Source organism: Erithacus rubecula, assembly GCF_903797595.1.
Source record: "Erithacus rubecula genome assembly, chromosome: 9".
Classification (NCBI taxonomy): Eukaryota; Metazoa; Chordata; class Aves; order Passeriformes; family Muscicapidae; genus Erithacus; species Erithacus rubecula.
In genome coordinates this window covers 16061918-16076110 of record NC_136660.1, presented here as the reverse complement: position 1 = coordinate 16076110, position 14193 = coordinate 16061918, and the positions used below count along the sequence as shown (strand labels likewise).

Here is a 14193-nt window from a genome sequence, read left to right as displayed (position 1 = left end):
ATGTCTGTAACTAAGATCAATAGGCAAGATGCACAACACTTCAGATACAAATCTACACTTTTTGTATTTGCTTTTTTTGCCCTCCCACTCCCTTCCTCCAGAGGATGCTGTGATGGTGTCTTAGGTGGCACTCACCAAGACACTGAATGCTGCAGTTAAACAAGGGTCTCTCCCTCCCAAGCTGCCCCAGCTGCAGCCACAACACTGCAAAGCAACCACGGCATGCACTGTCTCCAAAAGCCATGCTGAGTCAAATGAGTGGAGGGAGATTTGCTGCACACAACATAACTATCTCTCAGGTAGTGTTTACAAGAGAAGGAAGAGAGGAGTAAGGTATGAAGGGAGAAGGGAGAGAGAGACCTTCAGGTTCTTAAAGATCAATACCCTCTCTAATTGGTTCAGGGCTTTGGGCTGTTCCCCACTACTTAGCTCCAGTTTGCTGAGGAGACCTGAAGAAATCTGTGAAAGATAGGCAAATGTATGGTTTAAACAAAGCAAAATAAACCCAAAGAGAAGAATAACCTGGCAGAGTGCAAGGCTGCAGGGCACACTCCTGGCATGCACAGCAAAGAGACAGTACAGGGTAACTGCACAGGTCGGACACAAGACAGAGCATCACTTAACCAAGCTGGGAGCAGCCATCACTTGGTAAGGGCAGCCTTCCCAAATTCAGTCACCTTGCCTTTACAGCTTCTGTACACAGACCATGACCAAGTCTGACACCTGCTGTACATCAGCCTGATCTCTTTTAGCTTCCCAGCCAGCCTACCATCATGAAAAATCCTGTGACTTCTCCCACAGCAAGTGAAACAAGCAGTCATTAGTTTACTATACAAGAAGTAAAGCCCTCAGCTTCACTAGGTTTCAGATTACTACAACCAAGCATCAGTCACTTAAAACACTGCTATACTGACTCTGAAATGTTTGCTTACCCTATGCTGTTCCTTTTCTCAACTCAGTGAAATAAAAAGAGTGGAAGTTATAAACTGTATATTCAGTGTTAAGTTGAAAGGTGGTTATTTCTTCTTTAGCACTTTTCCCCATCCTGTTGTTCTCAACAGCAGAATCTATTACCTTTATTGACATATATGGCATATAAAGAATATAGAAGTATATATGGATTTCCTCAACAGGACCTCTCTTCAATAGGAAATTACTACATTAATAATCATGTAAGGTCACACAATGGTATTTGAAATACTGAATCCAGATGCTAGAAACCTCACTGTGTTGATCAAGATGGTGGCATTGAACAAATCCAGAACTTCCCTCCTCAGAAAACTGTACATTCCGTTTAGGGAAAGGGAGATAAAGAAAAGTCTACTTTGATTTGGCTGCTAAGAGAGATGGTATTGATCATGTGAACTAAGGTATTCACCAAAGAATGCTGTCCCTTCTACAAGTCTCCAATACTTTTTCTACAAAAACAATTTCATGCTTTCATGCTGTTTCACCAGCCTCAAAAAGTTTCCCTTCTACACAGGAGGAACTGAACAAAAATACATCCCAAGAGTACACTATCAGACCTGTAGTAAATGAATAATGATGAAAAAGAAGCTGGAGAGAGAGCAGAAGACAGCAAATAACCAGGCAATGAGACTATCAGATCCCAGAACTTGCTGGGGTTTTCTAGCCCACAGCAGCTGATGGCTGTTCCCAGAATTCAGACTGTCTCACTTAGGCAGTAGTATCATTAAAAAGACTTGTCACTGGACTATGTGGGCTTAAACCCACAGAATTAATGAATCTATGCCCATTTATGCGGTTAAACATGCTCTTTCAGTGAACTGGGATTGTAGAAACCAAGAAATAGAAGTGTGAAAACAAACAGAATAGAGATGAGTGCAAGCCAAAGAAGGAGCAGAACAATCAACACAGAGCTGAGTCTTACCTTCTTCATGTTCGTCCCCATGTAGCTTTTAGGCTCTTCTTTAAACTGAGGCAACCTGAAATACAAAGAACAAGCAAAAATACATAAGCTTACATGGACATATAAAAAGTGGAAAGAAACAGGCTGGTCTTTCCAGTCATGCTGCAGATACTAGAAAACCCAAATTAGATTTTCTTCACAAAGAAAGACTCTCCTAATTTCTTTTCCTGCCAAAATCTGCCATGGGAAAAACCCCACACAAGTATAGATGAGAGGTGCTTTGCACACTATTACTACTAATGGCTGTTTTTGTATATTGATTTGCTTGCCCTGTAAAGAACATTCATTCTGCTTCAGTGTATGTTTTCAGTAGTGGACTATTTATATTTGTTGAAAACAGGTTTCTCTGATGCTGTTAAAAACAGCTGCTGAGCCAGTGTCATCCACACCAGGACTCTTGCAGTGTACATGTTATTACTAGTCATGGCAATTCTCTTTGAATTTGACAGCAGTCATCCTGTGTTCTGCATCATATAAACACAATTGTGGAGAGCAGTAGATGTACATTAAGTTGAATCTTTGGAGAAAAGCAGTTCCTGTATCAGAATGAGGTAGACTGCTTTCACCTGTGCTACCAAATGACAGCAAATACAGCTCTACAATTCCACATGCCCTGCTCTCTCTTCTGTTTCTTTACTACAATTCTGTAATTACTTGATGAGGGTATAAAAGCCTTGGAGCACAGCTTTGGCTGTTTTTTTGGTTTTTTCTTTTCTGGAAAGCAAGGTGGCTGAACCACCCCTGCACCCTTGCTGCCTTTGCCTTGCATCTCTATCCCAATGTCCACAGGCACTGATGGTGATGGTGTCCCCAAGCCTTATCAAGAAGGACAGAGGAGAGGATTACACAGTATGTAATGAAAAAGCACCAAGTCAAATTCATATATCCATTTGGAGAAAAAGTAATGTGGTCTCTCCTCTTTGAGGAGATCATTTCTGACTTTGCCCAACATTCATCCAGTGCACAATGCAGGGTACACAGGAGAGAAAAAACCTGAGCAACTGTGTGCCAATGGGAAAAAAATATGATGCAACTGTGTTTCATAAGCTGTCAGTTTCACCAAAATCCTCTTCTACTGAAAGTGTATCTGTACCTGTAAAAATTTCCTTTATACAATATCCAGAGAAAGTCTATAATTATTTCACTATTTGGAGAAACAGTTTTGAAGTTAATTAACTTACTTAGGTTTTAAAGAAGTCATCTTAATTACCTTAAGGGTGCTGAAAAGGGCAGAACATTTGTCCAAGATAAACAATTTCAAGGGTTCTAAATGTTCTTTGATGTGTGAGGTCAAAGCTCTCAGCTTGAAATCAATGTGTGGCTACTCAACACCATTTCTATTCTCTCTGCAAAAGAGAGCTATATTTTTTAGAGCACCTTTTTTTCTGTGAAGTTTGCATTCTCTGTCCTGAAACTGGTTCTCTATCCTAAAGCTCTTCATTACTTGGCTGTCCATCTCTCCTCAAAGGACACCTTAAACCAGGCAACCTTCCCTACCTCTGTCTCCCTGCAGTCTGACAGGGTCAGCCCTAGAGAAAAGTGCCAAATCCTTCATCCCCTTCCACCTCTAAATAATGACCATTTTGGATGATTTTTCTGAGGGCCCTTAAGTGGAAGTGTGGAATCTTTCTGTCCTTAGAGGGCCATCTCGGCAATGCTGAGGCAAACACAAGCAGGTTTACCTTGTGAAGAGCAGCTGCACCATGTCGACCAGAGTGTGCTCTGCAGATTTTCTCAATAACTCTGCGAAGACAAAAACAAATAACACAGGTGTCATTACTCAGTGTGATATTATCAAGAGGCTTCTTCAAGCAGACTCCCCTCCGAGTCTTGTTTACAGAGATTACGGCAAATTTATTAAAACCAGCTCCAGCCCCGCGTTACTGCAAACGGTCACGGCATCACACGGTGGCGCTACACAGCTGGGGAAAAGAGCAGTCCAAACTCGCACAGCGAAAACCCAAAGTGTTTTCCATAAAGTTGTAGAAAGGCACAATAATATAAAGCTCAGCAGCTTTCCATGGATGCATGCTCTACAGAACTAGTTAAGGCTGAGGAAGCCTGCTCGATTTCCTTAGGGCAGAAGTCCGAACAAACCTACCGCTGAGCCTCATTTCGAAGCATATGCGGAAACAGGACTGCATGATCTCACACACCGACTCGTTGGTGAGGTGGGCTCCCACTGGGGTGAGCAGCAGCGTCCTCAACACCTGCGAACAACAGCACCCAGATGTACCACACTGCAATCATACCTGCATGCATTCCCACGAGGTTAGCTTCCTCAAGAAAGACTGCCAGGAGCACAAAACCTAAGGAGATTTCTCCTGGAGTCATTTCAAACTGAATGCTGTGCTCAATAAGCAAATTAAGAGACAAGAATTATCTCATGACCCACTTCTAAAAGAGGCCAATACACTGCATGCTATCCAATATTTAAATTCAGGAACTAGATATCTGCTCAGAAGTACACAGTCCAAAGAGGTATACAATCCATAGTTTTGTCTCTTCAAAGAATTTTTCTCAAAAATAAGTTTGAGAGCTCCATATTCTTAATTTACCCCCTCAACACACACCATGCACAAGGTAGGATTATCAACACTACCACATTATCAAGTTCATAATTTTAAAATAATTTAGTTTAAGCTTTTAACTATTTTCATTTGGAAAAGCTTTTAGCACAGGTATATGGGCCATCTGTTTAAAAATAAAGTCTGTCACTAAGCTCCTACAGAGTCAAAACATTGTTCCCTCCTCCTCATCTCTATGTAACAGGATATGTTCCACAACAGGCAGCAACCATTATGGTAATTACCATTTCTCTCCTCTTACCTGTAGGATTTTCATCAAGACGACCTCATCGCTCGCATGATCTGTGCCCACAAATCGAGCATGAGTGACAGCATCTGCCATGTTCTCCATCCCCTCTGCTGTGCCCTCATGGCTGGGATCTGAATAACAGAATAAAAATGTGTCAGGGAACAGCCATCTACAGTCTACTACATCTGTGGAGAGACATCTACATGGAGACCTTCCTCAATTTATGTGACTTGCAACAAGTTGACCCAACAGGAACATAACTCGCCTCCCACTAACAGAAAGGCTTTATAACTGGGAGCTTTCAGAAAGAATTATCAAGAATCTACATACATTTGCAAAAAAAGATAACAAAGAAAATAATTCTCCGTGTTTTAGAAGTTAACTTCTAAGACTGTATCCTGTTCCCTACGATACAGCACAATCAGCTATTGAATGCATTCAGTGCCTCCTTGGGAATAAAGAAAAAACAGTTCTTAAACATAGGGAATCTAAAACTTACTCTCATGAGAAGAAAATGCCAAAGAAGTTCCACCAAACTGAGAAGGGAAAACTGTCTTTTTTTCTACATCCCTCTCAAGGAACGAGAGCTGGGAAGGAACAGACCAGTAGTTTTCCCCAGAGAAAACAGCAGACAGACACAATCACAGTTTAGATATCACAGTTGCAGGCCTCCCGCTCCAATCATTCATCAAGGCTCCTTCTCTCCATTTCAGCCTTTTGCAGCTACAAACAATGGTGCAGTTGAGAGAATATTTAGGATGACATTGTTGCTAGTAACTGTATCTCATGCTACATTACAGTGGCTTCAGAAAAGCTGCCTCTGGCTTTGATTTCATTCTCACTTAGACAATATGGCACTGGGCAAGAATCTTGATACCCTTCTACCTAAACAGTCATTAGGAAAGAAAGGAGACAACCTAAACATTGCTTAATACCTCATTAATTGGCAGTGGGGCCTCTTGAACTCCAGTAAGAATAATGTTGACAGAGGAACCAAGCAAGATCTTGTATGTTTTGCAGAGAAGCTTCACAGATTCCCTCTTTGACTCCAGTCATGTTCACATCTAGGAAGGGCTATAAGCCCTTGATATTAAAGAAAGCTTCCCTTATTGTGGTCCAGAGACAGAAGCCTCTACCACACTCTTACCCTGAGCGGCTGCAGGGTAAGAAATTTCTCACAGCTGCATTAAACAGAAATGGCATCAGTGTACTTTAGAATCACACAATAAATCCACAAAGGAACAGCCCTTTGCCATTGCCATCTCTTACATATCCCTATTACGAACAGAGCTTGCTTACTTTTGACATTGTTCACACACACAGAGAAATCTTGCACAGTTTAGAGCAAGTTCCTCTCCTGGTTTGCCAGGCAAACTTCAGTGAGCTATCAAGAAGGCTGCTCTAAAGCCAGTTAGTCATTTTCACCTAGTTTAGCAGCAATACACAAAACTCATATGGGGAAGCATTAGGCAAGAGGCCTGGATGTCAAAAGCAGTCTTCTATACACTTTCAGTAATGGCTTATAATCAAGAGAGCAGCTACTTCTCTTCTACCAGAAGCAATAAAATCAGTCATAGGTTGGTGTCTTATGCACTCTTATTCATGGAGTAAATAGATGAAATCACCAATTGGAGATGTAGGGTAATTCTGAATTGACTTAATTAAATTAGGCAAAGACCAGTGGTATTACAACGTCAGCATCTACACTGGCATTACTGTTAACCAACCTCAACAACCACAGTGGAAAACAGCCCAGTGGAAATCAAGACAAAAAAGCAACTTGTTGCAGAAAAGGCTCCCACATGCAGGACAGATTCACTGTCACCTTTTCCAGTAGATGTGAGTTACTCTAGTCTTAGGGATATATTTAATTGTAGTTAGGATAAACAGCCTGTGTGAAAAGGAAATGCAAGCAAGTTGTGCATATGCTTCTTTAACAGATCTATGGGTACTGCTTCGCTGTTCAAGCCCCTACCTTCAACACCTCTCTCCCAACACACATCACGCCTGACTACTTCAGTTCTGGCTCCCTGGAACAGCACTACAAATTCAGGTCAATTTATAAAGCCTCTTGAGTTCAATTAAAAGCACAGATACTTCTACTTTGCAGAAACAAGATATAGAAAAAAATCTTTGTTCCCTTGTGAGAAAACAGTATGGAAAGATGTATCGATGCCTGCTCAGAATCACTAACAAGAAAGTCTGAGTGAGCACAACAACAGTTTGAGAATTGTTATCTACAATGCAAAGATCTAGACACCTTATCTAGATACATGCATTTCATAGCAGGTGCAGTCTTACAACTGGTGGGCAAAAGAACAAACAGAAATGAGAAAATCCAGGTTCTGAACCAGAGGGAATTCAGGAAAGCCAGAAGCCTGCTCAGTAACACCTTTAACAGAACTAAAATCACCAAGGAGACAGAAAAGGTAGAGGGGAGAACAAGCTTTGAAATCCTTAAACAGCAAGTCCTCTCACTGGAATCTGAGCAACAGCTATTTACTTACAGACACATAGTTTTCAGGAACATCAGGGAAAGGTAACTTTAGAAAATGAGCCAGAAGCTGCTGTGGACAATAAAAAGAGCACATACTTTTTCTGAGGGAAATACGGAAAAACCCAATTCTGAAATTTAGCCACTAGTCCTATAGCTAGGGTTTGAGCTCATCCAGTAGGCTGACAGCTCACTAGCTACTGGAAAACTGCTGAGCAAGGAAATAACTAATCTGGGGGATAAAAATTAATGGGAGTTTAGTATTGCCATGCAGTTTTCTAGTACTTTAGAAGTTATTGTGTCATTTATCAACTAAAACTCTTGAAGAAGTTATTAGAGCAGAAGATAATCGCTATAAAGGTAACTATTCCTACTAAAACACACACGGTGGATATCAAGTAATTTTATCAAAGTTGTGATTGCACACTATGCCATTACTGAATTTGCAATTCAAACTACTAAAGACCAGAAGTTTTTAACTCTACTTAAGAATTTTTATTTTCTAACTGGTTTTAAAACATACCCCTCAGCAATACTGGTCTAAAAAGGAGACAGATAACCACCTTCTGACATGTGATAGAATAAAAAAAACAATGGACTGCACAAGGATTAGCAATTAAATACTTTGGAAATGGGAAAAGAAAGCCATTTTAAACAAAGATATATCAGAGGAGCTTGGCCCCTTCAGTGCACCCTGGTTTTCAACCCAGTGTGTACAGCAAAAACCAACCACTCACTGAACAGACAAAGCTAATGTTACCTTTTTAAAAAGTGCTGGCTTCACCTGTCATTATGCAGCCCCAAAACACACTATAAGTATCTGTCACATGGCAATTTCCCTACCATGGTTATGATAGCATCCTTCTCTTTTGCTCTGTATAGTTTGAAACAGATTTGTACATTAAGAACAGTTTTAAGCATTTCCTATGTCTAGGCAAACAGTCTTTAGACTACCTTTAGTTTCGTATTACAAAAAGAAATTATAATACCAAAAAGCTTTAATTTAATAACACAGCCTAGCCAGATGTTCAGCCAGCACCACTAATCCCAGCCTAACTGGTATCTGGAGCAGCACAAAGGACAAGGCTGCTCTGAATGTCACCTGAAGCAACATCGAAGGTCTTACATTACAGGTTCTGCCTCAGAAAAAAAGCCAGGCAGAGAGTCTTCCACTGTCTACTATAAAGACACAATCACCAACAGGGATGCACTCTTGTTGGAGTGACCCATTTAATACTCTAAACAAGTAGCTAGAAAAAGGCTACAAATTCTTAACCCCATTTTTTCTTGTTTCTGCCTCAAATGAAGCGTTTGCAGTCAGTTGCCTGTGCAGACATTTGCCTGGTCATAAAAGCCCAGAACAAGAGTCCACCCCTCACTGTAGTGCTGAAAGTCATACATTTTGTATTATTGCTTAATCCTTCAGGGGCACATGTTTTACAGGCTTGCTTTTTAAGATTTCTTTATTGTCCTAGGAACTTCTGTCATCATTGCATCATTCTAGTTATATTTTTGCCACCATAATACTACCCACTAACTGAAGTCTTCATACACTAGATTTTCATGCAACACTTACGTCTGTTTTCCTGCAAGTCTCTATTTTTGCTCCTTTTATCTCTGTGTCTTTCCCACAAAAGTGATTTGCACAAATGTAAAGCCCTTTCTTTCTCTAACTGCCTTCATGCTATCTCCAAAGAACTAAATATTTAAAACAACAGTACCAGAAATTCAGAATGTTCCCTTACAATGCAAAGGAGAAAAAGAACTGAGAAATCTGAACTCAGGGGGAAAGAAGACTGATAAAATTATTTTCCTCAGGGGAGACTTTGTATAAACAAACACAGGTAACAAGTTTTGTAATTTGCACAGGTATGATCACAAAATACTAACAGAACTTACAGAGAAAAATCGAGTACCACTAACAACAGGATGACACATTGATGGCAGACAGAAAGCCAGCTAATGAGTTACAAGCCAGCTGAGCCACGGGAACTGACCACATGCACATTATTAGTCTTTCACAGATACAAAGGAGAATGTGCAAATTTGAAAGTTTGGGCAGCAGCAATACAGCCTCTACCACTACAACTGTGGAAAATGAAGAGTACTGGCACACCACTGGACAAGGTCTGGGACTGGGCAAAAAAATCATCCTAACTCTAGAGCAGAAATATTACTCCACAAAACTAAATAAATCCTACTGCTTCTACATGTTACAACATTGTAATCTGAACTGGTACTCTTCCCTCCCTGGCCCTTTTGCTTGGAGGGCATTACAAAGCAGCACAGTCCTGCAGCAGACCCTGAGCACACACAGCAGTCAGGGCAGACCAGAGGCTTTGGCTCTGTCTCCAGATACTGCTGTAGCACCACGAAAGATCAGCCAGTAAGATATTAAGAAACTGCAGATGATGATTTCCCCAGTGTTAATGACAATCTTCTTATTTCCCCAATCTCCACATTAAGACTGCAAGCATGTATCCTGGCCAAAGACACAGCTCACAGAGATGCATTTGGCTGGCATTTTGGTAAATCCCACAAAGTCACATAACATACCTATTAGTGCATATGAGAGGAACTTATTCACAGAGGTGAGTGCCAACCCAGTTATGGGGCCTGTAGTGTCTTCAGAACGGATCACTTCCAGAAAAGGCCGAAGAAAGACATTGGGCTCAATTTCAGATAGCTCTGTAAAATAAAAAGAATTTTTAAAAAGACAATTAGATTTGATTCATTAGGATTCATTTTCTCTTTAAGAATATACAGCAAATTTCATCTCAGAGGGAAAAAAGGCTGCTCTAGGTTAGTTTCAGAAAGCTGGTGGGAAGGTCAGGGTTGCTTTTACACACACACACACACACACAAACACACTCGTGTATATGTGTGTATTTTAAAAGCAATGCTTTGTAAAGTTCATTTTCATGCAATCTTCAAAACAGCTTTCTGGAGCCTTCTAAAATCTCTGTAAACGCCACAGAGGCCACTGCTGCATAAATTTATGCTTTAACTCACTGGCAGATTTAGTTGCATTTTCCTGTTACTCTTGGAATTGTGTGAACCCATGAACTATACAGACCCTGTCCCACTTTCTGCCACCCCTGTAACACCCTACTACAGATAAAACCCTGTGCTAGTCACATGCAGAGTTCAAATGTACAACCAGGTTCATCAGACCTCTTTCAGTTCTTTGTCTGAATACAAACTGCATTTCTGCAACACTAAATGTTTGCTTGGCAAACACAAGAAAACCTAACTTTAAAACTCTCCTGTCTTGCTCTCAAAATAACTGTATAAGCCTCTCAACCAAACAATTAAAAAGGGCAGTCTTCTCTACTTGCTGTTTTGGCCAGCAAGGATCCCCTCTAAAGCTGCAGTACAGGAAGGCACTGAGCTATTGAGCTGGAGAAAAAACAACTAACAAGCTTCCTGAACTTTCCAAGATGATCAAGGGATGCTTTGGGAATGGAAAAGAAACACAGAAGAGAATAACTAGAACTAGGGAAATTGACCAAGAAAAACAAACAAAAAACCCAAACCAAAACAAAAACCAAATCCACCAAATAAAACAGGAGGAATCAAGATAAGAGGAGCCCTGAGGGGGATTTAGGAGAAAAAGCCTTAAAAAGCAGGTGAAGGCAACCACAACACAGCCAGTACACAGGCACAGAAGAATGCATTAAAAGTAACCTGAATAATTTTGAGACCAGAAATATTTAACTGCAACAATTGGCTCAACTTGCTGAAACCTACTTTTTATTCCTAATAAAAAGTTAACAAGTCTAATGGCGAATAGTGTCACAGGATCACTGGTATTTATACTCTTAATCAAATAAACAAATATTGAACTTATTTGTCATATGTGCTTCTTTGAGGCAGGGAGAAAAAAAGACTGTAATTCCCAAATCATTAGACAAGCTCCTGTTTTTCTAACTACCAACACAATTCAATCATTTTGCTGAGGAAAAAAACCAAACCCCTTATTCTGAGATAAGTGAAATTCTACTTTATCACAGCTCCTACTGAGAAGCCTTAAGTATTGAAGCAAAAAAAGTCTGTCAGAAAGTATACTAACTTGTCAACTGTGTCAAATTATGGCAAGGAAGCAAAGGAGGAAAAACTATACAGGGGCTTATGGTTTAAAAGTGAAGAGCACAGAGAAGAACATCAAAGTGCTGTTAACTAAAGCAAAACTGCAATTAAAAGGGGACTTTGGGAATCATTACACCATCCCTTACATTTCAGCCACCAGCTCAAATAAGGCAAACACCACTAACTTGTGAGGGGTTAAAAGGAACATGATGATTCAACATTTTTGGCTTAAGAACAACTCTCCCAGTTTGTCAGATAATATGCTGGTGTAACATTACAATTGTGTCACCTCTCAACAGCACATGGAAATCCAGATGATCATAAGACATATTTACATTAATACATATTTACTGTGCTTTATAGAACACTTGACTGGTTACAAGCACTTGGGCAGCATTAAATACAGTAAGATTACTAGGGATCAAAACTCAGACTCCTCTTTCCCAAAACTGATCCTTTCTACAGACCAGACTATAATCTTGTCAATTCCTCCAGCCTCATTCAAACCAGTGAGTACTAAGATGAAAAAAGCTGCACTTGATTAGTAAGAAAATGGGACTTCAGCAGATGTACATCACTGCACAATCGAATGAGATGATGAAGACACACTTGGTAGCAAGGATGCAGATGGCATCACACTCCTTAATACATCTTTTGGGACAACAAATAGATATTTTCTTTACAAAAGTAGGGGGAGTATCAGGTTTTTCCTTTCAATTAGAATTGTAAATCTTACTGTCATTAAAGATCAGATTCCCTTCAGTCTAACTGAAATTCACAACTTATGTGAAGATCATAAAACAGCTTGTCATAACTAGGATTTAACTTAGGCACATATTGTTGACTACACAGCAACTTTGGCCAGTTTCCCTAATATTCAGAGATTCCAGACGTTACAGTAACAAAGCACTTTACATTAAGCTCTCTGAAACTGACAGTTTATGCTGTAAAACTGTTTAGACTGGGTGGTTGACTGCAGTGTTAAAAAAAATAAATCAAAATTATGCCAGACAAAAAGCATTTTTGTGCAAGACTTACCCACTAAAGGACTACTGTCTGAAAGATCTAAAGCAGTGAAACACCAATGTCTTTGCTCACACCTGAGGAGGATTCAGTTAATCACTACCATGAGCTCTTCTTACCAGAAGCATTTGCAAGCACTGAGGACTTACAAGGGTCACCAACTCCCTTTTCAAGGCAGAACTTGATATTGGTCCTTTGCTTCAATGGGAAGTTTGGCAGCACAGAAAAACATACTGTAGCTGCTCGTGCTGTATCCTGTCTTGAAAAAGATTATTTTCATGGGCTAAAGAAGGTGCAGCATCTGAACGTGTCACTAAAACTACCTGGATTTCTAAATCCACCTACCTACTAAAGCTACTGGGTTTTTAACACAATTTTGCAAACAATCCAGTAAATCAAACACATATCCTCTTAACTCCATCCTTTAGAGGATGAAGTTAGTTCAGAAGCTCTTTTCTGAGTAGGCTTTCTTAGCCTTGCACACCAAAGGTGGCAGTGTCCAGAACAAACCTGCCAGCCCTTTTGGATCAATAGCTACAAGTGCAAGGTGCACTCCATGCCACCTTTTCCACTACAGCTCAGGTTTGATCTTGAGCACAGAACAGTAGGAAATTAATAGCATTCTTTTCACAAGACTTTGGTAAGGGGGGATTGTAGTCCTTAGAGGGAATTGTTGTGCCCAGCAAGTTAAAACTTAACAGAAGATACTACAGAAGTCTAGCCTTCACCTATATGTAAAAGCACATCCTGTGCTCTCCTGAAAATATCTAGGAACCTCAGCTTTATAAGGTACACACTAAGTGTACGGAAATACATACTTGATGTTTGTAACAACATTCCAAAAAAAAAAAAAAGGCAGCTCTGAATTTTCAGCTCTGGTTCTTGTTCTGCCAGATTCAGGCATTACAGGTGAGGTAACTATAACCAGTGAGAATTGAGAACTGCCTATACAGATATTTCTCCAAGTATATTTTCCAGCAAGAGACATTTCTCAGTGTTTTAACTAGAAAATACAGGGTTGGTTCTCTGCTTAAGTAACCAGTTTCAGCTCTGGGGAAAAAAACAACTAAACAAAAAACCCACCTGAAAACCCACCAAACCTGCAAACATGACTTCAGCCAATGGAATAAGAGGAAAAACTGAGTAAGTATCCACAAAGAGAATAAAATTTCACAAGGGACTCCTTCAAGCAGTTTTCCTTTGAAATCTACTCAGAGCCAGGGAAAAATTATATTAAAACATGACTTAAGTGAAGGCTTAAATGAAGAGCCTGGAAAGCACTTCCCATTCTTTTCACACAGGTCCTTCAAATGAAATTTCAGAGAAGCAAACAGAGACCAGCATCAGCACAACACTCAGAAATGCTCAGCTAGCCTGAAGCAGTGGGTGGAAATGGAGAAGGGAAAGAGTATCTTAACTAATGTATCAAAAAGGCAACTCTTCAGGATGGCAATTTTAATGAGGACACAATTCCTTTGAGACCACAGTGCTTTCCTCCTTTCTTCCTATGGATTATTTGCACTTAGACACACATGTCTATAATGATATTTAATCAACTAATTCATGTTTAAGCACCTAACTCCCATTTCAGCAATCCCATGCAGCCATTCTGGCACTTCAGCAAACAAACTGCATCAGACCTCTGGCGTCCCTTTTCTCCTGAAGTGCAGGAGCAGGTCCCCCTCGGATGAGTTTTCTTATTGTTAGCACACTGTTGGCACATTCCTGATCTAAAACGCTCACATAAGCTGCTTTCTCTGGCAGTTCAACTCTTCACTCCTGAATGACTCTTATCAGGATCGGCTATGCATTCCGAATCAGAGTAAATGAACAAGAAAAA

The 14193-nt window shown here is 40.2% G+C and overlaps 1 protein-coding gene across 13 annotated transcripts in view; it reads right to left on the bottom strand.

The window, feature by feature from the left end:
* Positions 1–14193, bottom strand: part of GBF1 (golgi brefeldin A resistant guanine nucleotide exchange factor 1) — a 102244-nt gene that overhangs the window by 32908 nt on the left and 55143 nt on the right. For 5 of the 13 annotated variants that reach the window (XM_079313050.1, XM_079313056.1, XM_079313055.1 and 2 more), the window contains exons 4-9: positions 9798–9929; positions 4760–4878; positions 4032–4140; positions 3613–3673; positions 1892–1946; positions 385–459 (exon numbers count right to left, since the gene is read on the bottom strand). In XM_079313050.1, coding sequence (XP_079169176.1) covers positions 385–459; positions 1892–1946; positions 3613–3673; positions 4032–4140; positions 4760–4878; positions 9798–9929 — 551 coding nt within the window. Of the gene's footprint in view, positions 1–360; positions 460–1891; positions 1947–3612; positions 3674–4031; positions 4141–4759; positions 4879–9797; positions 9930–14193 lie in introns of all 13 variants that reach the window. The other 8 variants (XM_079313061.1, XM_079313062.1, XM_079313051.1 and 5 more) reach the window with 2 other exon arrangements.